The 22,225-nt window shown below is 40.5% G+C and overlaps 1 protein-coding gene across 1 annotated transcript in view; it reads right to left on the bottom strand.

Annotated features, from left to right (window-relative positions):
• The window catches only part of LOC142100834 (gamma-aminobutyric acid receptor subunit beta-4-like), a 586,661-nt gene that overhangs the window by 167,472 nt on the left and 396,964 nt on the right, over positions 1-22,225 (bottom strand). The window contains exon 5 of the mRNA XM_075184680.1: positions 16,990-17,072. Within this exon, the coding sequence (XP_075040781.1) occupies positions 16,990-17,072 (83 nt within the window). The remainder of the gene's footprint in view (positions 1-16,989; positions 17,073-22,225) is intronic.

Raw genomic sequence — 22,225 nt, 5'->3', positions numbered from 1 at the left:
TGTGAGGATGATGTATACACTGATGAGGGTGAGGACGAGGCTGAGGATGATGACAACAACATCTTGCCACAGTAGAGTTCATTAACACCACTGTTACCTAAGGTGGCTTAAGGTCATTGTTACCTTGTTTTATGTGGGCCCAAACAAACCAAGCACTTCAGCCACAAGGAGTATCACTTTTGTGGCTGAAGTGCTTGGTTTGTTAAAGTGTGCATGTCCTTTTTAAGATCCAACATAAGGGTGGGTGGGAAGTCCCAAGGACAATTCATCTTGCACCATTTTTCCTTTCAGCTAGCTCTGTGTGCCAATGTTACCTACATGTGCTATACACTGTTGTGTGCTTAGCAAAAATCTTAGACACCCATTGATGATGCAGATGACTCAGCACAACATTTTGACATCTGGGGGTAAATGTATGATGCTACGATTTTTTCAACTCGCCGGAAATCGGCGACTTTGCATTGAAAATTTAAAGCGGCGATGGCTTGTAAAGGCAAACTTGCCTTTACAAGCTATAGCCGCTTTCAATTTTCAATGCAAAGTCGCCGATTTCCGGCGAGTTGAAAAAATCGTAGCATCATACATTTACCCCCTGGTCTTGTCTACTGTAAAAATATTGAACAGAATTAGTGACACCTCTGCTGTAACTCCACCTGATCCTACTATCAACAATCAATATCCAAAGAATGGTGGAGGATTATTTAAAAAATTTTTTGAACGGTATAAAGACAACTCTTTTATCAACAAAGAACAACGTTGCTTGCAGAAGAAATGTAAGCATGGATGTCTAAATAGACGTGTATATGTAATACCTTTCTCTTTGCTGCTGTTACATCAAGTGTTTGTAATTGCAACTTTACATGAAAGGTACCTAACTAGATTAGAATTTTGTGGGAATTGGGGCTGATTCGAAGCTCACTGATGAACTGGCTTTTTGCTGGGATTTACAATGGCTTTTTTTAGTGCATTGTCTATCACCCTGGATTGGTGTGTGTCTGATAAAAGCACACTTCCCGGGGAGGGGGTGGGCGGAGTCGGCGCTCGTTGCCATGTATTAGCTGTAGAATTATCTCACTTATCCAAGAAACAGGAGGAGCGATCAAATGAACCATAACTGGTTTCATAATCCAAGGACAATTCCATCCTTCTCCACTTTTCTTTTCTGACACTGCTGTGTGCCAAGTGTCACAGATGCGGTAAGAACTGCCATGTGTTTGAGTCATTGCTCTGTCACTTACCATCCAGCCAGGTCGCTGCAGATTTTGTCCAAAAGTGTATGGAAATAATATTGTGATTTGTGAGGTGGTCAAAATTGACTGTAAATGTCTTGAAATTAGTGTTATTGAGGTTAATAATAATGCAGGATCAAAAAAAGAGCAAGATTATGTGTTTTTAGCATATTTTAGCAATTTGTCTAAAAAAATACAGATCCAAAACCAAGACACAAAAGGATGGTTTTGCTAAATCCAAAACCAAAACACGAAGCTATTCCAGATCCAAAACCAAAACCACTAAACGGGGGTCAGTGAGCATCTCTAGTTAAACTTGTACGAACTTAAACCAAGCGTACTCTTTCATATGGGACACATAAGAAATCCACACAAACATGGGAAGGATATATAAACTCCAGAGAGATAAGGGCATGAGTGAGGATTCGAACTCAGGTCTCCACTTTTGAAAGGTGGATTGTCTAACCACTAAGGCAACATGCAGTGGAAACAATATCTGCATGATATAGAGTAAAAAGAAAAGTTGAGCATGAACTTCTCTCATAAGAAACTTTTTTCTGTTATAATTTTTATTAATGTTAATAATTATACAATGAAATATTATACCCCTAAATCTTTTAGATGCACAGTTTAAATAATTTGCTATGGACATTCATTGATGTATAATATTATAGTAATAATAATTGGACTTAAACTTGTTTGTCATTTTTTGCCATCTGTTTTTTTTGGTACTTAGGTTTTTTCCCTTTTATCTGTGTTTTTTTTCTATTTGTTTGGATTCACTTTATTTGGAACATGTGCTTGTCTGTGTTGAAGCTCCACACAAATTTCAGCATGCAATATAGGCAAGTTCCACAAAATGTGTCAGGAATCAAACTCATTACTCCACTGATGAAAATGGATTGTATAACCACTAAGGCAACATACTGATATTACCTGACAGACATTTATAATATTAAAGTGGCAGATGTGTAATATTGCAAAAAGAGTTGAACGCCATCTTTGTAAACAATGCTCACAGTTGGACTAAGATGATTTTTACATATTAGCAGGTCAAACACAAATACCTTCTGTAATATATCTCCCTAATCAGTAAGTAATTATATGGTCGATTTAATTCTGATGGACCCCAAAAAAAAATATTAATTATACACTAAAACTGAGATTTACACATCCCTAAGCCTAAAGCAAACATTGTTACAGGCCTTGTGAAAGTGGTGTGTGTCTGTCATGTTTATATCCTTTTGGTAAAGATGTTGTTTATCTCTGGTGCAAAATAAATGTTTAACAATGTCTGATCACATTATTATCTGACTACATCTATATAATTGTTATCCAGGTTAATATTTTTACAATACACTTATATGCTATATTTATTCTAACAGACTGTAGACATCATCTCAGACAAGAGCTAGAGGGGGAGGAGGAGGTGTCTGAGGGGGTGGTGGAGCAGTAGGAGGAGAATGATTTCACACATGGTCAATTAAAGTAGACATACTTATAAATGTCACAGGTTTCCATCATGATGGGCCTACAAAGTATTTTTGGAAAATACACTCTCCACCCCAACCCCCACCCTGGCCACAACAGAAATGAGTATATATACAAATCTGCAACCAAAAAGCCTTAGGCCTCTTGCTCCAAATGTATTTTGCATCCGATTAGACATTGCTGTAATGTGAAAGTTTTGTAACAGTACATGTCTCTGCTAACTCCTATGTGTTTTCAACATTCGATAGGCATGTATTCATTTTTTTTTCTTTTTCAACTCCCCAATACACCTCCTTCAGGCCGCGAAATCCACCTCCGGAGGTGTAAATTTCGGACCACATCAGGCGCTATGCGCCAAAAATTTCAAAATATTAATTATTTTTTTTTAAAAAAAGATCTAAAATGATTAAATGATCTATATGGTTAATTTTTTTGTACTATTTTACATATGCTTTTTATTTAAAATTTTTAACGTTTACATAATGTAATCAAACACAGTCACTGGTATGTGTGTCTTTATTAATATATTACAATTGCACAACATGTGGGTATTAAGCCAATAAAGAATGGAGATTTAAAAAAAAAAACAACATTAATAACATTTAAGCTAGATTGTCTCGCTACTACTACATCATCGCAACATTTATTTATATAGCACCACTAATTCTGCCTCACTGTACAGAGAAGGCAATCTGTCCCAACAGAGATTACAATGTAAAAGCCCTAACACAGACAGACTGGGGTCAATTTGTTAGCAGCAAATGAAGCTACTAGTATGTCTTTGGATTTTGCAAGTAAAGCCACACTAACTCCACACATATAAGGCAATGGGCAGGAATCGAACTCCACCAGCACTGGAAGGCAGAGGTGCCACACATTAAGCCGCCGTGCAGACCCATTGTTGGCTGCAGTGTTTTTCTTTACAAGCAGTGCCTGATCAACCATTAGGCTGATCAGGCTGCAGCCTGGGGCGCTGGGTCCCTAGGGGGTGCAGCGCCGACACAATTAACAGGGATTTTAAAAAAAAATGTCCTACCTAAACTGTTGGCGCTGCCTACTCTGTGATCGTCTGCTCCTGGTCTCAAGGGGGCGGTCCCGGCTGTCAGTGTAGCTAATTACACTTGTAGTAGGCGGCTAACAGCAAATCCGATACTGTTAGCTGCCCTGTCAGTGCAGCTGTGGTGCTAAGCTTAGTGTGCTCATGTGAAATGATCACATGACCACACTTGCTGCACTGATAGGGCAGCTAACAGCATGGGATGTGCTGTAAGCTGCCTGTCAAGAAGACAGAAGTGCAGGAAAGAAGAGGAGCAGAAGATTTCAAGGTAAGTTCTATTTGTAAAATATCAGGGGGTGAGTGATTAACTGGAAACTGCTTGATGGGGTGAGGGGGGTTAAGGAAGTACCTAGGGGGTTAATGAAGTGACTGGGAGGGGCGGCATAACGAGTTGACTGGGGGGTTAATGAAGTGACTGGCGGGGGGGATTAATGATTTGACTGGGAGGGGTTAATGAAGTAACTGAGGGGGGTTAATGAAGTGACTGGGAGGGGTTTATGAAGTGACTGGGAGGGGTTTATGAAGTGACTGAGGGGGGGTTAATGAAGTGACTGAGGGGGGTTAATGATTTGACTGAGAGATGGTTAATGAAGTGACTGCGAGGGGCTAATGAAGTGACTGAGGGGTGGGGTTAATGAAGTGGCTGTGGGGGGGTTAATGAAGTGACCTGTGAGGGGTTAATGAAGTGACTGGGGGGGTTAATGAAGTGACTAAGGGGGGTTAATGAATTGACAAGGGGGTGTGTGTGACAAATTGACTAGGGAGGGCTAATGAAATGATTGGGGGGTTGAGCTAATGAGTGGCTGGGTGGGTAATAATTTGGATGATGGGGAACATAAACCTTCTGGCGGGGGTTGATAAAAATGGCTGGGGGGATGTAGTGGCTGGCGGGGGGAGCTGATGAAATAGCTTGTGGGGGCATGATCTCTGTATTGTGTGGTGGTGACTAGAATGCTAAACACTAGACAGTCAGGGCTGGTAGATGTTAGTATATGATTGTAAATAATTTTCATATATTTTATTGCCTATGTCTGTACTAGGGGGTTGTTTTATATGGTCATAATTGAATGTTGTATTTGAATCTCTCAGTGTTTGTTAAAATTTTGTACTATTTTAAATACAGGACTCCAAGTTTCCAGAAGTCAGCCAACTGACGACGCTCCAAGAACAAGCAAAAGAGAACATCAGGTAGTCTACGCTGCAAGATCAGGTAAGAGATGAAGTTAATTACTATTTTACAATTTTGTGTATCTGTGTGTATATATATATATATATATATATATATATATATATATCTATAGATATATATATATATAATTACACACACATTGATGGTGGGAGGTGGCGTGGGGAGCGGCAAAGTGGGAGGGGCACCAACCGGTATATTAGCCTAGGGCGGCTGTGAGCCTTAATCAGGCCCTGTTTACAAGATGGGGACATAACATACAAGTAGTAGATACTATCTTAATTCTAGCCCTTGCAAAATCAAAACATAGGCTGGTTAGGGCAAAGTTCCTCTTGTGTTTCTTTTATTAATGAATAAGGGCCACAAGCTGCACACAGATGCCACGGCCATGCTTGGTATTTGAACTAATGACGTCAGTGTTGTGAGACAGAAGTGCTAATCACTAAGGTACCTGTGCAGATCTTAACTGACATATATTTTTGGGTAATAAGGAAGAGTGGTTGTGTTGTTTTGTTTTCTTTTTTAAAGTACTATTAAGTAGCTCTTACATCTGTTTCACACATGCTGTGTTGTTGTGCTTCTCACTCCAGTCTATAGAATGTATTTATTTTTCCAACTTAACATTGCCTTAGTGGTTAGGCAATCCACCTTCCAACAATGGAGTCATGAGTTTGACTCATACCTTTATCTGTGTGGAAGTTGTATGTACTCTACTATGTATCTATTTTATACATTCATGATAAATATTTTTATAATATACTAATTTTAATATGCATGTTTATTTATGGTAGTGACTTATTATGCAATGAATTTGCATCCACATTCTTAGTTCACATCAAACACATTACACGATCTTTCATGTAGGTGAATAAGAAGATGTGTTAATATAGCTCATTAAAAACACATCAAAGTCATATGTCCCAGGTTATAAAAATATGTGTGTTAAAATGAATAATGAGGTTACAACTGTCCTGCATAATACACTTCGATTGTGTTTTAAAATTTGTAAACAAACCCTTCGCACCTCTCACATTTGCCGTTATGTAACACTTTCTCATCTTTAAATAAGAAGCAAATCTTAAGATGAACTTAAGATCTTAAGATCCGTTGCATCTTATTTTCCATCGCGTAAAAGACTTAAGAACTCAGTTGTTGTTTTTTTGTGTAATTTGTTTTTTACTAAATCTTCAAAATTAGTACAAACATGAAGTACATGCAACAAGTAAGGCATGTTTCAAACTAAGAGTCACATATAAGATTCATAATTTAAGCCACAGTAAAATAATTTATTTTTTACGAATATACAATACAGAACAATTATATAAAGATGTAATGACAGACATAAAGACAAAGAAAAGTTAAAGAGAAGGAAGGTAAGAGTGGATAGGGGAGGGGGGTAACTCCTCGAGATGTATAAAGCCCAGATAAAAGAGATAGTGTTTACATGTAACGTGACCTCTCGCATAAACATCTATTAACATTCAGATTAGAGATGAGCGCACTCGGATTTATGAAATCCGAGCCCACCCGAACGTTGCCGATCTGAGTCGGATCCGAGACAGATCCGGGTATTGGCGCCAAATTCAAATCTGAAACTGAGGCTCTGAATCATAATCCCGTTGTCGGATCTCGCGATACTCGGATCCTATAAATTCCCCGCTAGTCGCCGCCATCTTTACTCGGGCATTGATCAGGGTAGAGGGAGGGTGTGTTAGGTGGTCCTCTGTCCTGCTATATCTCGTGCTGTTCAGTTAAGTTCTGTGCTGTTCAGTTAAGTTCTGTGCTGTGCTGTGCTGTGCTCAGTCCAGTGGTGCTGTGTCCTGTGCTCTGTCCTTCTGAGGTCAGTGGTGCTGCTGGGTCCTGTGCTGTGTCCTGTTCAGTCCAGTGGTGCTGTGTCCTGTGCTCTGTGCTTCTAAGGGCATAGTTATTTCCCCAATATTCCAAAGTGTTTAAAAAAATAAAAAAAAGTTATTTAAAAAAAATACAAAAAACTAATTACATTTTTTTTTAATTACAACAAAATTTGCACAACCAATCCTGCAGTATAAGCCCATTGGTACTGCAATATTACCAAGTTCACACATTCAGCAGTAAAAGTCCAGTGGTTCTGCAATATTACAAAGTTCACACATTCTGCAGTATCAGTCCAGTGGTGCTGTGTCCTGTGCTCTGTCCTGCTGAGTTCAGTAGTGCTGCTGGGTCCTGCGCTGTGTCCTGTTCAGTCCAGTGGTGCTGTGTCCTGTGCTCTGTGCTTCTAAGGACATAGTTATTTCCCCATTATTCCCAAGTTTTTAAAAAATAAAAAAAAAGTTATAAAAAAATTTAAAATAAAAAATTAAAAAAAAAAATAATTATAACCAAATCCGAAGCAAAGCCAATCCAGCAGTATATAAGCCCATTGGTACTGCAATATTACCAAGTTCACACATTCAGCAGTAAAAGTCCAGTGGTAGTGCTATTACAAAGTTCACTGATTCAGCAGTGTATAAGTTCAGTGGTACGGCTATTACAAAGTTCACTGATTCAGCAGTGTATAAGTCCAGTGGTACTGCTATTACACAGTTCCCTGATTCAGCAGTGTATAAGTCCAGTGGTACTGCTATTACAAAGTTCACTGATTCAGCAGTGTATAAGTCCAGTGGTACTGCTATTACAAAGTTCACTGATTCAGCAGTATAAGTCCAGTGCTACTCTCCTGTGCCGCATATAATTTTTAAAGGCTTTGCCGAGTGTGTGTGGCTTAGGGGTACGCTCTCTTGTGCTACATATAATGGAAAACCAAAATTTGGAGGATAAAGTAGGGAAAGATCAAGACCCACTTCCTCCTAATGCTGAAGCTGCTGCCACTAGTCATGACATAGACGATGAAATGCCATCAACGTCGTCTGGCAAGCCCGATGCCCAATCTCCTAGTACAGGGCATGTAAAATCCAAAAAGCCCAAGTTCTCAAAAAATAGCAAAAAGAGAAACTTAAAATCATCTGAGGAGAAACGTAAAGTTGGCAATATGCCATTTACGACACGTAGTGGCAAGGAACGGCTTAGGCCCTGGCCCGTGTTCATGACTAGTGGTCCAGCTTCACTCAAGGATCTAAGCCCTCCTCCCCCCCCCTACAAAAAATTTAAGAGAGTTATGCTGTCAGCAACAACAACAAAACAGCAAAGAACTCTGCCTTCTAAACAGATGACATCACAAATCCCCAAGGCGAGTCAAAGGGTGTTGTTGGTTGTGAACCCTGACCTTCCCATCACTGTACGGGAAGAGGTGACTCCATCCAGCATTTGCAGCACGCCCTCTGCATATGCTGGAAGGATCACCCACAGTCCAGTTAAAGATTTGGCTAATGAAGGTGTGTAAGTTGTACACTGGGAGGAGGATATTGATGTAGCTGGCGCTGAGGAGGATGTTGATGATTATGATGCAGACAGATACCAAATTGCCTTTCTCAATTTCTATTTATATTCTAGATTGTATAACAGCTGAAAAGTTTTCTGTTTTAATCCTAGTGGAGAGGGGATCTGATGCAGACAGATACCAAACTGCCTTTGTCCATTTCTTTGTATATTTGAATTTCTAGTTCTAAAGTCTATGCAGGCTGCTTTATTTATATTCAACTACAAGTGTAGGGCGGGGGGGCATTGATAGCCACCAAAGTAACGTGGTCCATTTAATTTCACTTTCTAGCTCCACAGTCTGTGCAGCCTGCTTTTTTTATCTTCAAAGTATTTATATTTACAAGCCTTGCAATCTAAATTAACTAGAGGTAGTGACGTGGTAGAACTCCAAAAGGCAGTTTGGAAGCCCTTGTACAAACTGGCTCTATTTTTTAACTGAGTTATCCCCCCTCCAGTTTGTACTCTGAAAGAGTTTTTAGTGCAGCGGGGAACCTGGTCAGTGAGCGGCGAAGGAGGTTGCTTCCTCAAAACGTTGAAATAATGGTGTTTATAAAAATGAATAATCAATTCCTCAATGAAGTACAGCACTGCCCTCCAGATACTACAGAGGGACCTGTGGTTGTGGAGTCCAGCGGGGACGAATTGATAATGTGTGATGAGGAGGAAGTACACACTGTAGGGGGAGAGGAATCAGAGGTTGAGGATGAGGACGACATCTTGCCTCAGTAGAGCCTGTTTAGTCTGTACAGGGAGAGATGAATAGCTTTTTTGGTGTGGGGGCCCAAACAAACCAATCATTTCAGCCAAAGTTGTTTGGTAGGCCCTGTCGCTGAAATGATTGGTTTGTTAAAGTGTGCATGTCCTATTTCAACAACATAAGGGTGGGTGTGAGGGCCCAAAGACAATTCCATCTTGGAACTTTTTTTTTTGCATTATGTGAAAAATCAACAGTCGTTTGCCATGTTCAAAAAGTAAAACCAAATTTAAACAAATTCAAGAAATTAAACCAAAAGTAAAATGCCCTGTCATAATTTAAAACAAGAGGTATTGACATGCTCTGACTAAAACTACTGTATTGTTGTTTATATTTTATAAACACTACACTTGAAAGCTTGAGTCTTTTCTTATTATATATATTGTGGTGACCCACTCCTCTACGCAGTCCAGATACATTTATTGCTGCGAATCATACAAGTTCAGGGTTTTTAATATATATTGTGGTGACCCACTCCTCTACGCAGTCCAGATACATTTATTGGTGCGAATCATACAAGTTCAGGGTTTTTAATATATATTGTGGTGACCCACTCCTCTACGCAGTCCAGGTACATTTATTGGTGCGAATCATACAAGTTGATGGTTATCTTATTATATATATTGTGGTGACCCACTCCTCTACGCAGTCCAGATACATTTATTGGTGCGAATCATACAAGTTCAGGGTTTTTAATATATATTGTGGTGACCCACTCCTCTACGCAGTCCAGATACATTTATTGGTGCGAATCATACAAGTTCAGGGTTTTTAATATATATTGTGGTGACCCACTCCTCTACGCAGTCCAGGTACATTTATTGGTGCGAATCATACAAGTTGATGGTTATCTTATTATATATATTGTGGTGACCCACTCCTCTACGCAGTCCAGATACATTTATTGGTGCGAATCATACAAGTTCAGGGTTTTTAATATATATTGTGGTGACCCACTCCTCTACGCAGTCCAGGTATTTTATTCGGTGCGATTTATACCAGTTGATGGTTTTCTTATTATATTGTGGGGACCACTCCACTACGCAGTCCAGAAAGATACCTCGTTGCAACGTTTTGGACTAATAACTATATTTTGAGGTGTTCAGAATACACTGTAAATTAGCGGGCAGCATGGTGGTGTAGTGGTTAGCACTTCTGCCTTACAGCGCTGGGGTCATGAGTTCAATTCCCGACCATGGTCTTATCTGTGAGGAGTTTGTATGTTCTCCCCGTGTTTGCGTGGGTTTCCTCCTGGTGCTCTGGTTTCCTCCCACAATCCAAAAACATACTGGAAGGTTAATTGACTGCTATCAAAATTGACCCTAGTCTGTGTCTGTCTGTCTGTGTGTCAGTCTCTGTGTGTGTGTGTCTATATTAGGGAATTTAGACTGTAAGCTCCAATGGGGCAGGGACTGATGTGAATGAGTTCTCTGTACAGCGCTGCGGAATTAGTTGCGCTATATAAATAAATGGTGATGATGATGATGATGAAATTAGTGGAAATGCTTGTTATTGAATGTTATTGAGGTTAATAATAGCGCAGGAGTGAAAATAAGCCCAAAAACTTGATTTTTAAACTTTTTATGTTTTTTTCAAAAAAAATCCGAATCCAAAACCTTAAATCCGAACCGAGACCTTTCGTCAAGTGTTTTGCGAGACAAATCCGAACCCCAAAAATAATGAAAATCCGGATCCAAAGCACAAAACACGAGACCTCAAAAGTCGCAGGTGCACATCCCTAATTCAGATCCCCACTTGAGAATAGTTAACCCTAATCGCTAAGAGAGCGGTAAGACAAGGATTCTTTAAATTCAAGCCATCATAGCCATATTATATTGCTGTGTATTCAGTGACCTTCTTTTGGCTGGAGATGTATATGTCCTCCATAAGCCAATAAAGGTCAAACCACTCCCGTATGTCAGGGGACACAGGAGACTGCCAGTGGACTGGGACAACTGCTAAGACGGCATTACATAGATGCCGAAGTAAGGATTTTTCGTATTGAGAAATTGGTGTATTTGAGATACTAAATAAGTCTGGTCCATCTGGGGCCAAGGTGCCTAAAATCTTCTCTGTAATAGCTTTCACCCTACTCCAAAATGTCATTATCACAGGGCAGGACCACCATATGTGGAAGGTGGTTCCTGGTTCAGAACCACATCTCCAACGCGACCTCGAGACATCCGGGTGCATTTTGCTAAGTTGAGAAGGGCATCTGTACCAATGGGAGAGGATCTTCTATCGCGTCTCCACCACAGAGAGGCTAGAGAAGCTCGCCATCATGTATTCAAAAGCTTTGGCACAAAATTGTTCAGAGGTTTCTCTTCTCAATTATCTGTCCCAAGTAGTAGTATAAACAGGTAATTTGGAGTTAACAATGTTAATGAAGTTAACAATGAGTATTTGGTATATCTTTGAGATGGTATGTTTGTGTTCAGTGCAGACGCAGCACAACCCCTCAAAGCAAGTCAGACCTCTACTCACGCCCTCCATAACATCTTTCGATTTTAAATAGTGTCTAATTTGCAGGTATGACCAAAACGCTGAAGCAGATAGGCCTAGTCTGTCCTGTAAGAGAGAGAAGGCATGTACTTGTCCATTAACCACCAGCTGGGATGTGAAGTGAGTGGGAGTTTGGGCAACCAGGGAAATATAGTTGTGGAGACCCCCATTGCATGTTCTTCAATATGAATCCACTGCTTAAAGGGTGTCATTCTGGTCCACTCCATCACCCTGTTTAGAAGTAGCACCTGATAATATTAGCACAGTGAGGGAGTTGAAAGCCCCCCTGAGTCGTCTGTCTATATAAAATATCATGGCAAAATCTAGGTGGCTTACCTGCCCAAACAAATTTGCGCACCAATCTTTGTAGATCTAAGAAGATCTAATATAAGTAGATCTAGATTTGGAGTTGTGCTGTCAAACACAGAACCCAGTTTCTTACCCAGTTGCTAGTATAGACATGATACTGCCCCTTACACAATAGCCTTAACATACATAATCCCCTAATCTACAAACATCAGGGATTGTCCTATCCCTGAAATACACTAAATCATCTTATATCTGCGCAGCACACTAAGTGGTATCTTTTGAGCTCACTCTGAACCACGAGTCTTTACCCACGTTCGATTCTCAGCATGCGGTCTACTCAACACCAGAAGCTGGGGACTGGAGTAGCCTAAGTTTGTCTATAGACTGCAGCTGCAACTGTATACTCCCCTGACCCACCTGCCTCTTACTAACTTTAGTCTACAAAGAGCTGCTCACTAAAAACCCACAGAGGACTGCACAGAGTTGATGAGATGCAGAAGTGTTGCACCCTTAGACCTCCTCCTGCAGCCTTGCTGGTTTATATGGGTGGCTTGTGTCTGCTTTGGAGGTCTGTGGACTGGATCCCAAGCTCCCCTGCAAAGCTCTCCACTCAGCTCATAGGAGCACAGACATCACTCCATCTTTCGTAAGATCTGCGCTGAGAAGCTGAGTTATCCCATCTGTTAATTGGACTACTGGAGTGGGAAATTCACAGCCATCCCAGTACTTGCCACTTGTCAAACTGATATATTGTTAGGATGCCTGGGGTAGTAGTCCCTTCACTTCCCTGTAAGCTGTCTGCATATTACTCTCTCAATTGCCATTTAATAGGACGTCATTTTGCCATCCATACAGAGGCAGCCCCAACATAAGAATAGTAACCAGAAGCTTACCCCATATATCAGTTCTTGTTAGGCTAGCATCTCAAACGTGGACTCCTAGAACTAGAGATAGAGGTCTTTATCTTTAGCAGCCACCATTCCCGTAGAGTGAGTAATGCTCACAGGTACTCAAATGCCCCCAGGGTTTCACTCTTAGGTAGTAGGAGCTTATGTTTGGAGACTTTAATGCAGGTGATAGGAGGACTAACCGGAGTAACAGAGACAAATGCAGGAACTGTTCAAGGGTCGTGGGTCTGTAGCAAGCAGAGTAAACAGGAGCAGGCCAAAGGTTTAGGCAGGTAGCAGGCATGAGAAATCTAAAATACAGGCAGACATCAGGGGATATCAGCAAAGAAGCAGAGTCCAAAAACTAACCGACCTCACCCTGGAGCAGACCAGGAATGGGAAACATAGAACCTATAACTGACAGGGATGCTAAGCCCCCCCTGCCTTACATACTGAACAGGGACAATCAGAATAGGGCAACCTAGGTGGTCACAATCAGCCTCAGCAGGCTACTAATAAATTAGTTTAAATTGCACCAGCACATCCGACTTTCTAGAGAAAAATAAGCCTGCGCTCGGTATATATCCGACATTATATATGGTACCAGCTGCTTGGCAATAAGCCCGCGCTCGGTATATCCCATATTATATGTGGTACCAGCTGCGTGGCAATATAAATGCCCATATATGTATACAAAACAAAAAAGACAATTGTCAGCGCTTATCCTTTAAACTGCATATCTGTGTGTGTCTAGCAAAATGAAAACATGAGGTATTAGTTCATATTTTGATCAAAAGACTTAAGCCTGCATCCCAACGTCAAGGGTACCTCATTATATGCAGGTCCTACACTGACCTGTATGCTTTAAACACTATTAAAATGCAGTTAAAATCAGATGCACTCACCTCCCAGGTATAGGGGTTTACATCTAGCAAAGGTTGGCTTGTTAGCCACACCCAAATGTGCCTTAAATAGGCTTGATGGACAGCTGCTATGACAAAAAGGAAATATTTTGAAACAAAACCAGAGAAAAATAAGCCCGCGCTCGGTATATTCCACATTATATATGGTACCAGCTGCTTGGCAATAAGCCCGCGCTCGGTATATCCCATATTGTATGTGGTACCAGCTGCGTGGCAATATAAATGCCATCCGACTTTCTGACTTACTGGGCGCGACGGCAGTGGAGAAAAAGGGTCCCAGCCATTGCTTAGGTGACCGGGATACCCTGGCCAGAAGTGACCTCCCAGCGGCCTGACAGCTGGGACGCAGTCAGAGACAGCATCTGAGCCATTGTGAGTAATGCGGTGGCTCGTGACACTTCTCATGGCAGTACAAGTTTATGTCAAACATCGCCACATCAGAATTCCTTAACATTGATTTAGTTTCTGCTGCTCATATTGTCTGAGGCTGTCATTTATACAATCACTCACTAGAGGAATTAGATAGCTTACTCAATATTGTGTTACTGAGGAAATACTCAGATTAATACTGTATCCATTCATCATTCTGTTCTTTGTAAATTGTTTTGGATTGTCAGGCACCGTCCCTGTGCTCTTTCATCCGTACAGGGACGGGCACCTTCTCTGCAGCAGGAAGTCATGTCTGGTTGCCGAGCAACCAGACGCACCAAAACTTCTGCATGCAGTTGCTAGGCAACTGGACACTACGCCAGTGAGTACTCCTCAATCCCAGCACTATTTAAGGAAGGCTCTGGAACCATTAGGGTGCCAGAGTATTAGGTCTTTTTAGCTCCAGGCATTTATGTTGTTCTTTAACCCTTCATCTGACTCCATGGCTCCTGACTCAACTATTCCTAACACTTCTTTGGGATACTCCCTTTGGCTCTGTAAGTCTGCTCTTTTATTCGACTCCTGTCTGTCTGACTACTCTTTTGGATCCTCCTCGTGTACTGCACTGACCGCACAGCTTGACCTTGACTTTCCAGACTATATTATTACTTCTACTTACCTCGCTGAGTGCCCTCCTGGAGAAGTGCAACCTACACATCTCTTACAGCTAAACCCACACTCCCTTGTGGGGGTCCATGGTGAAGACCAAATGCATGTTTGACTCCTTGAGCTCTCTCATAGCCTTGCACCTACAGTCTCAGAAGCTAAGCTCCTATCAAGATGCACCAGTGTTAGGATTGTCCTTCTCCCTTCCGGAAAGGCTACAATTTGTAGAAATCCTACACATAATAGGCCAGTTGCTAGTACATATATGACATTGAAACTCACACACACTAGCTTAAACTTTCAAAGATTTCCAAAGTGGTTAGCATACAATATGCGGGATAAAAAAAATACAAAAGCAAATACACTATACAGTTAGGATGCTTCTTTCTTAAAAACCTCTTCCAAGTATGTATCTAAAAAAAATCGTAAAAGAATAGGCACCAAACATAGTGTAGTAAACACAAATAAATTAGGTAACAATAAGTGAATCCAATTAATATTTTTTATCCACTCTTGATTACTTAACTAATATACTAATATATTAGTATTGCTACCAGTAGTCACTGATTGTCTACTCTTCACTCTCTTATAACCACTTTAACACACAATTCCAGCAGACAGTGATCTGTAAATAAATGGTAAATATTTTTTCAGTAATATCACAGCTAGTTCAGTACACATTAATTGCCTTTTCCACCCCTCCAGAACTTCTTATCAGCACACAAATCCAGCAATGGACCTCCCCACATGCTATCATTTCTAAAATGGCAGCTTAGAACAGGAGGCAGCACTATGTATAGAATATTTCAATAAAAAACACGCAATATCCAACATTTTTCATGAAATTACATCTTCCCTTGTTTTCAGATGTCAAATCAGTGGGAGAAACCTAGTCATGGCTCAGTTTGACTCACTGCCCCAATATTTGGTTCTGTTGGATTTCTCCAACTTCGAAATTCTCACCTTTTACTTAAATAAATAAAACATTTTCTATGAGTATACCCTGCTATTGTCATACTGAGATGGGTGAGGATGATAGGAAGATTGCGGCAGCACATGGGAAAGCCTTCACTGTTGGTAGCCGTTGATAGTTCAGGAGACCCATCTTTGATGAAAACACCAGTGCTTTTCTCTAAATAATAAATAGACCCAATAATTTTTCTTTAAATGTCTATGCTGCAATAAACTCTTGTATAGCAATATAGCACCTATTTATGTGTTGATGATTTATTTCTGTTTCTTTTTATGCATTGTTCGGCAGAGGCAGCTAAGATTTAAATTTCTACTCCTGCATCAACATTGGTGTGCTTTACACAAACATGCAGCATATTTCAATAATTGCATTTTTATTTAAAGAATAACAGAACTTAAAAATATAGTGTCAAATGCAGCTCTTGTGGAGGCGAGTCAGAACTACTGCGGTCCACTATCGGGTTCTATCAGGTGGGGGGAGCAGGGCCGTCTTTCCCATTGGGCACAATGGGCAGGTGACCGGGGGCCCTGCAGCCCAGGGGGGCCCGTCGGAGGCAGCAAAAAAAAAAAAAAAACCTGGGAAAAAAAAAAGACAATACTTACCTTGGGGTCAGCTGGCGATCCGGCTACCTCCATGGTCTCCTCCTCCATGCGGCGCTCGCAGTGCATGTCGGGCATGACGTCATCACACCCGCCCGACATCCATTGCGGAGCGCAACGGAGGAGGAGACCATGGAGGGAGCCGGATCGTCAGCTGACCGCAAAGTAAGAATTGTTTTTTCCAGGTTTTTGTTTTTTTTTTGCTGCCTCCGACGGGCCCCCCTGGCTGCAGGGCCCATATATATAATCTTTTTTTTTTTTGTATATATAGGGGCCCCGGTGCACTGCTGTGCCCGGGTGCCCAAGATGTTCTTAAGAGGGCCCTGGGGGGAAGGGGATATTTTGGATAAAAAAAAATGTATGCGTAGTATTCTATTAATTTAATTGCTTCAAATTATGGAAAAAATCGAATTATTATGGTAATGATCTTTAAGTTACATCTTGATTTATCCTTGATGTCATAATAGAATACCAAGAGATCCATAGTACACATTGAATCAAAATGGTAAAATAAACAACCTGCAAAACACATAAGAAGAATACAGTCAACCACATCTTGCTAATTCTATTTGAAACAACTTTGGTGAAGTTAAACTGCTGCCTATGTTAACAAATAAAAATCATGGAATCCTGTGCAAAAACACTTACAGCTCTCTATCTCCAGTGTACAATTCTGCTGGTCCAGGGGGTATCTGCGCAGATCCATCATGCAGGCAGCAGTGGTTGTTATTCTGTGGATCAAGAACAGAAAGTCAATTTAGCCGTTATCATACTGATTGATACATTCTCACCACAATTTGATTTTTTTGGGGTGTGGGATGGGCAATTGATTGTCACTGAAAATGTAATTGTCCAGTGACATTATTTTGAACCAAATGGTTTGATCAGGCACCTGTCAAGAGCTGATACTGTGTAATTTAAACAAATATATAAAAACAAGTAACGATAAAACTACACCTAGCATAAAGAAAATGTGTAATGGATTTAATGTTGTTACTATATACGGAATTAAAACAGATTTTAGCAGTCTTTCTCAGCATACAGAATATATTAAGTGGTACTGTAAATTTCAGTACAGACAGAGGAGGTTGTATACGAAGCACACTTGATACGAACTGAAAAAGTCTTAGTTTTTCACAGTTGCGCCTTGATTATCCATGCAGCTCACAACAAGGTGCATATCTACACTCCACTCTTTGGATCCTCCACAAATTAGAAGCTTACGTCAACGTGCAAAATAAAAAACTGTAAATGTCACATTAAAGTCCAACATCCTACCTATTAAGTACCATCCATTTCAATCAAACAAAGTTTTTTCATTTTCCTCCTAAGATACTGCTCAATTAAGCCTCTGGTATGAGAGTGAGGGGAAAAAATAAGCAGGCGCTCAATTAATCTCATATTATACATGACACCAGCTGCTTGCCAATATAAATGCCCTATATGTATAAAAAAAACAAGAACAAGCGCTGACAAACAACTGTCTATGTGTTTTGCATACATATAGGACATTTATATTGCCAAGCATCTAATTCCATGTAAAATATGTGTAACACTTAATATAGATATACGTGACATCTGCTATCAGCCAGAGTTGGTGCTGGCAGAGCTGAGGCACAGAGTTTAACGAGCCCCCACAGTCATCACCAAGAACCACCGCAAGGTGGTGCGGATGTTGCTACCGAGCGTTCGCAGGTCAATGCCCTGCGAAATGCCCTCTGGTATGATGGGCAGAGATGGTCAACAATCTGGAGGTCTCAAACACATGTGGGCAGTAGAAGTACAAGACAAGTTCCAATAAGTGTGGTCAGGAGGCTAGCCAAGGTCAAACACAGGAACACAAGGTATAGTGCAAGACAGAAAGAACAATCTAACTGGAGCCACATTTTAGGATAAATAACCTGTTGCTCTGACACTAAAAAAGTGTCCAGAGCCTGTTTAAATAGAAGAGCAAGTTCGAATTTCCCACCTAGCAGTCACTTGACTGCAGTATCAAAGGCGGAAGCCGCTTACCATCACTGGAGGTAGGGAGAACAGCACCTGGACAGGACACGCAGGTAAGTAACAACAGATCCTGACAATATGGGATTAAATGAGCCTGGGCTTATTTGTTCTCTGATTTGTTTTCAAAATATTGCCTTGTGTTATCTTAGCAGCTGTCTTTCAGGCCTATATTAGGTATTTCTGAGTGTGGCTCACAAGCCAGCCCTTGCTAGTTGTAAGTCACTATATCTGGGAGGTTAGTGCAACTGATTTTAACTGCATTTTAATGGTGTTTATGAGAGAGAGGGAACATGAGGACTGTTTGCTATTTCTTTTTTATAGGTATATTTCATAACAGTTCTCATCCACAGAAAGACAAAACAAAGCCTATTGTGGTACGCACAATTAAGTCAAACGTGCACATGGTAACTGGATTAATCCCCTGGATCAATCACACTGATATTTCAGTTTCTGAACTAAATATAAATTTATATATACATATATGTATATATATATATATACATATATATATATATATATATATATATATATTGTGGCAAGAGCCCGCTACTGGTGAAGCACACACGTACAACTTCTTCTTTTTTATGGTTCTTTATTGTCAGGATGGTAATAAATGTTTTGACACCGTATACTTTCACAGCAATTATGGAGACCCTAAACGCTTGCTATACATAGACCAGCTCTCTCTCAAGACTAGCCAGCTACCCCAGCGTTAGTCTCCCTGATTAATGAAACAAGCAGGGTTTTATACCTGACACTCCTCCCACAGGCCTAGCTTGATGGACAGGTGACACACCCACCTTTTCTTTAAAAGGAAACGCCCATCCCTGGTTATGTTTAGACTATTAGACCCACCCTGTCTGTTTGCTGAGAGAAAGCAGCTTTTATATCATCTAAGTAAATCAATTTTAAACTACATATATGTTTTTACCTGGTTTAATCTCCACCTAGGTACATAACTGTGCCAATGTTTTACTCTACTTCCCTGCTTTATCTGCATATTGCCAGCTAAATGCCTCCTTTTGTTACAATATATATATATATATATATATATACCAGATTAAACCAGGTAAAAACATATGTGTAGTTTAAAATTGGTTTACTTACATGATTTAAAAGCTGCTTCCTCTCAGCAAACAGACAGGGTGGGTCTGATAGTCTAAACAAGAGCCAGGGATGGGCGTTTCCTTTTAAAGAGAAGGTGGGTGTGTCACCTGTCCATCAAGCTAGGCCTGTGGGAGGAGTGTCAGGTATAAAACCCTGCTTGTTTCATTGTTCAGGGAGACTAATGCTGGGGTAGCTGGCTAGTCTTGAGAGAGAGCTGGTCTATGTATAGCAAGCATTTAGGGTCTCCATAATTGCTGTGAAAGTATACGGTGTCAAAACATTTATTACCATCCTGACAATAAAGAACCATAAAAAGGAAGAAGTTGTACGCGTGTGCTTCTGCAGTAGCGGGCTCCTGCCACAATATATATTGTCAAAGTTGAATAATTGGATGAAATAAGCTATATTGATTGATATTATTATGACGCAATCGCACGATAAATAACCCGCACATACACTTACACATTTACTTGTAAATAGTCCACCTTAAAATAGTTCTAAAACACAATTGTTTATAATCAAATGTAATAGAGTTTACAGTTAAATATAATAATGATAAAAGCACTTTAAAAGTATCTAAAGCTCAGGATATAGGAAATGTATCATGTTTAGTGTAATTTTGATCTGCACATTACCCTCTCTCATCCTATAATTTCGGCTTTGCGATCGCTTCCTGCAATCAATAGTTATGGAAGATAAAATATTGAATGATCAATTGTGTTTTAAATTGTTTAGACTGGTTTGGGTCAGTTTCTTTAAGAAGCACATGTTTTCCACTCTTAGGGGAAGGTGATCACCTCTTCCCAGAGAAATCCTTTGAACTGACCTATGACCTGCATTACACTGGACTGTCCTGAATCCTGAACCAATGGAAACATGCCATGACAACATCAGTAGTTTTTTCTATACTGAAACTGTATACTATCAAGACGTTTTATCAGCCAAAGCTCTCTCTTTCTCTCTCTCTCTGAACCTGGCTACATGTGAGCATGGCTTTGTTCCATGGACCTCGGTGAAGCTCTATAAGGAAAATGTAATGTATTCGGTGCTTAATACTTTCCTGCTTTATTTTAAACATTTTTAATGTGTAACAATGGCTTGCTGTAAAATCCTGCTATATTTTGCAATTAAATACATTGTGCGTTGGAGCCACACAAATCGCATTGGACAATGTTTTATTGGTAAGCGATAAAATTACTTTAATAATATATATATATATATATATGCATATATTTATATTACTTATGCCACCTGCAGTTTCTAAAGTAGTGTGCCTGAGAATGGCTGCGAATGCCCAGTGGTTCTGTATGGTAAGTAAATGAAGATCCTGTGAGATTAATCCTGATATCCTATGCATGAACATTCATCACTAGTCTCAGGCATAGGGACAAGCTGAAAGCTGATGGTGCAGCTTGATCACTAGCTGCTCAGACTAACAGTGCTGCTAGAGTAGTGACACCTTACCACTAACTATACCCGCTACGGAATGATGGCGCCAACTCTTCTCTAACCAATGGGGATAAGAAGTGGACTTCACAAGGCAACATTGCCACCATATATGTTAGATGGATCCCATTCTCCCACAGTCGCGCCAGTACATGTTAGAGGTAGAGGTTTAAATTATGTGAAGTTTGGAGGGCACCATATACCATCTGTTGTAAATTTTATAAGTATTCTCCTTTACTGACATATTTATAGAGGGTTTAGCAACACAGTGTTTAATTAACCAGCCCTCCTGGTCCAAGGTCCTCTGAGTATCAGATTCTCATGCCGAGTCAAATGGCTCCAACGGTTGATCTGTGGGAGATAGAATGGCGTGGTATATTAGAGAGACAAGTCCTTGTCTGTCAACCTGATATATGCACTGTGTTCAAAAAGCGTCTGTCTACATAATTTAACAGATTTAAGCTGTGCCTATATAAAACATTTTTTTTTTATCACCAAGAAACTAGAGTTGGTATTAATAAGCACTCCAGGTCCAATATTAGACCTGGAGTGCTCTTATTAATTCCAACTCTAGTTTCTGGAAGATAAAAAATTGTATTTGTTGGTAGAGCACCCCCTCATTAAGATTAGAGGATTCTTACAACCCTAACATGACTGTATCGAGGTTGGTCCTCCTCGTGCGTTAACACACCTTTCCCTATATAAAACCTTTAATTTGTTGATAGTGGAAGTGTAAAGAATGAGAAAGCCTAGGTTTCTTGCAGATATCTAGAAACACCAGGGGGTCACTTTCCTCCATTATGTGTGCAAATTGAGTGATACCTACCTGTTTGCAGAGTAAAGCAAATTTCGTGGAGTTTCCCGCAAGAAAAAGAGGATGTTGCCAAAGTGTAGTGATGGAGGGGTATTCTGAATGTTTATAAATCTAATTTGGGGGATACGAGTGACTTTGACAAGGGGCAAATTGCGATGGCTAGTCGACTGGGTCAGATCATCTTTAAAACAGCAGATCTTGTGGAGTGTTCCAGGTATACAGTGGTTAGTACTTACCAAAACTAGTCCAAGGAAGAAAAACTGGTAAACTGGTGACAGAGTCATGGGCACCCAAGACTCAATCCCAAGTGTTTCAATCTGAATGCAATTGTGTGAGGGGCAGTATCAGTGACATCTGTACTACTAAGCAGGCGAAAAACAGGGTGCAATGCAGTTTGCTGCATATGCGGCTGCATAGACACAGTCCGGTCAGGGTGTCCATGTTGACCCCTGTCCATTGCCGAAAGAGCCTACATTGGGCACGTGAGTGCCAGAACTGGGCTATGGTGCAATG

The sequence above is a fragment of the Mixophyes fleayi genome, chromosome 9, assembly GCF_038048845.1.
Source record: "Mixophyes fleayi isolate aMixFle1 chromosome 9, aMixFle1.hap1, whole genome shotgun sequence".
NCBI classification, from domain to species: domain Eukaryota; kingdom Metazoa; phylum Chordata; class Amphibia; order Anura; family Limnodynastidae; genus Mixophyes; species Mixophyes fleayi.
The sequence above is the reverse complement of the archived record's forward strand: the minus strand, read 5'-3'. Positions and strand labels throughout refer to the sequence as shown.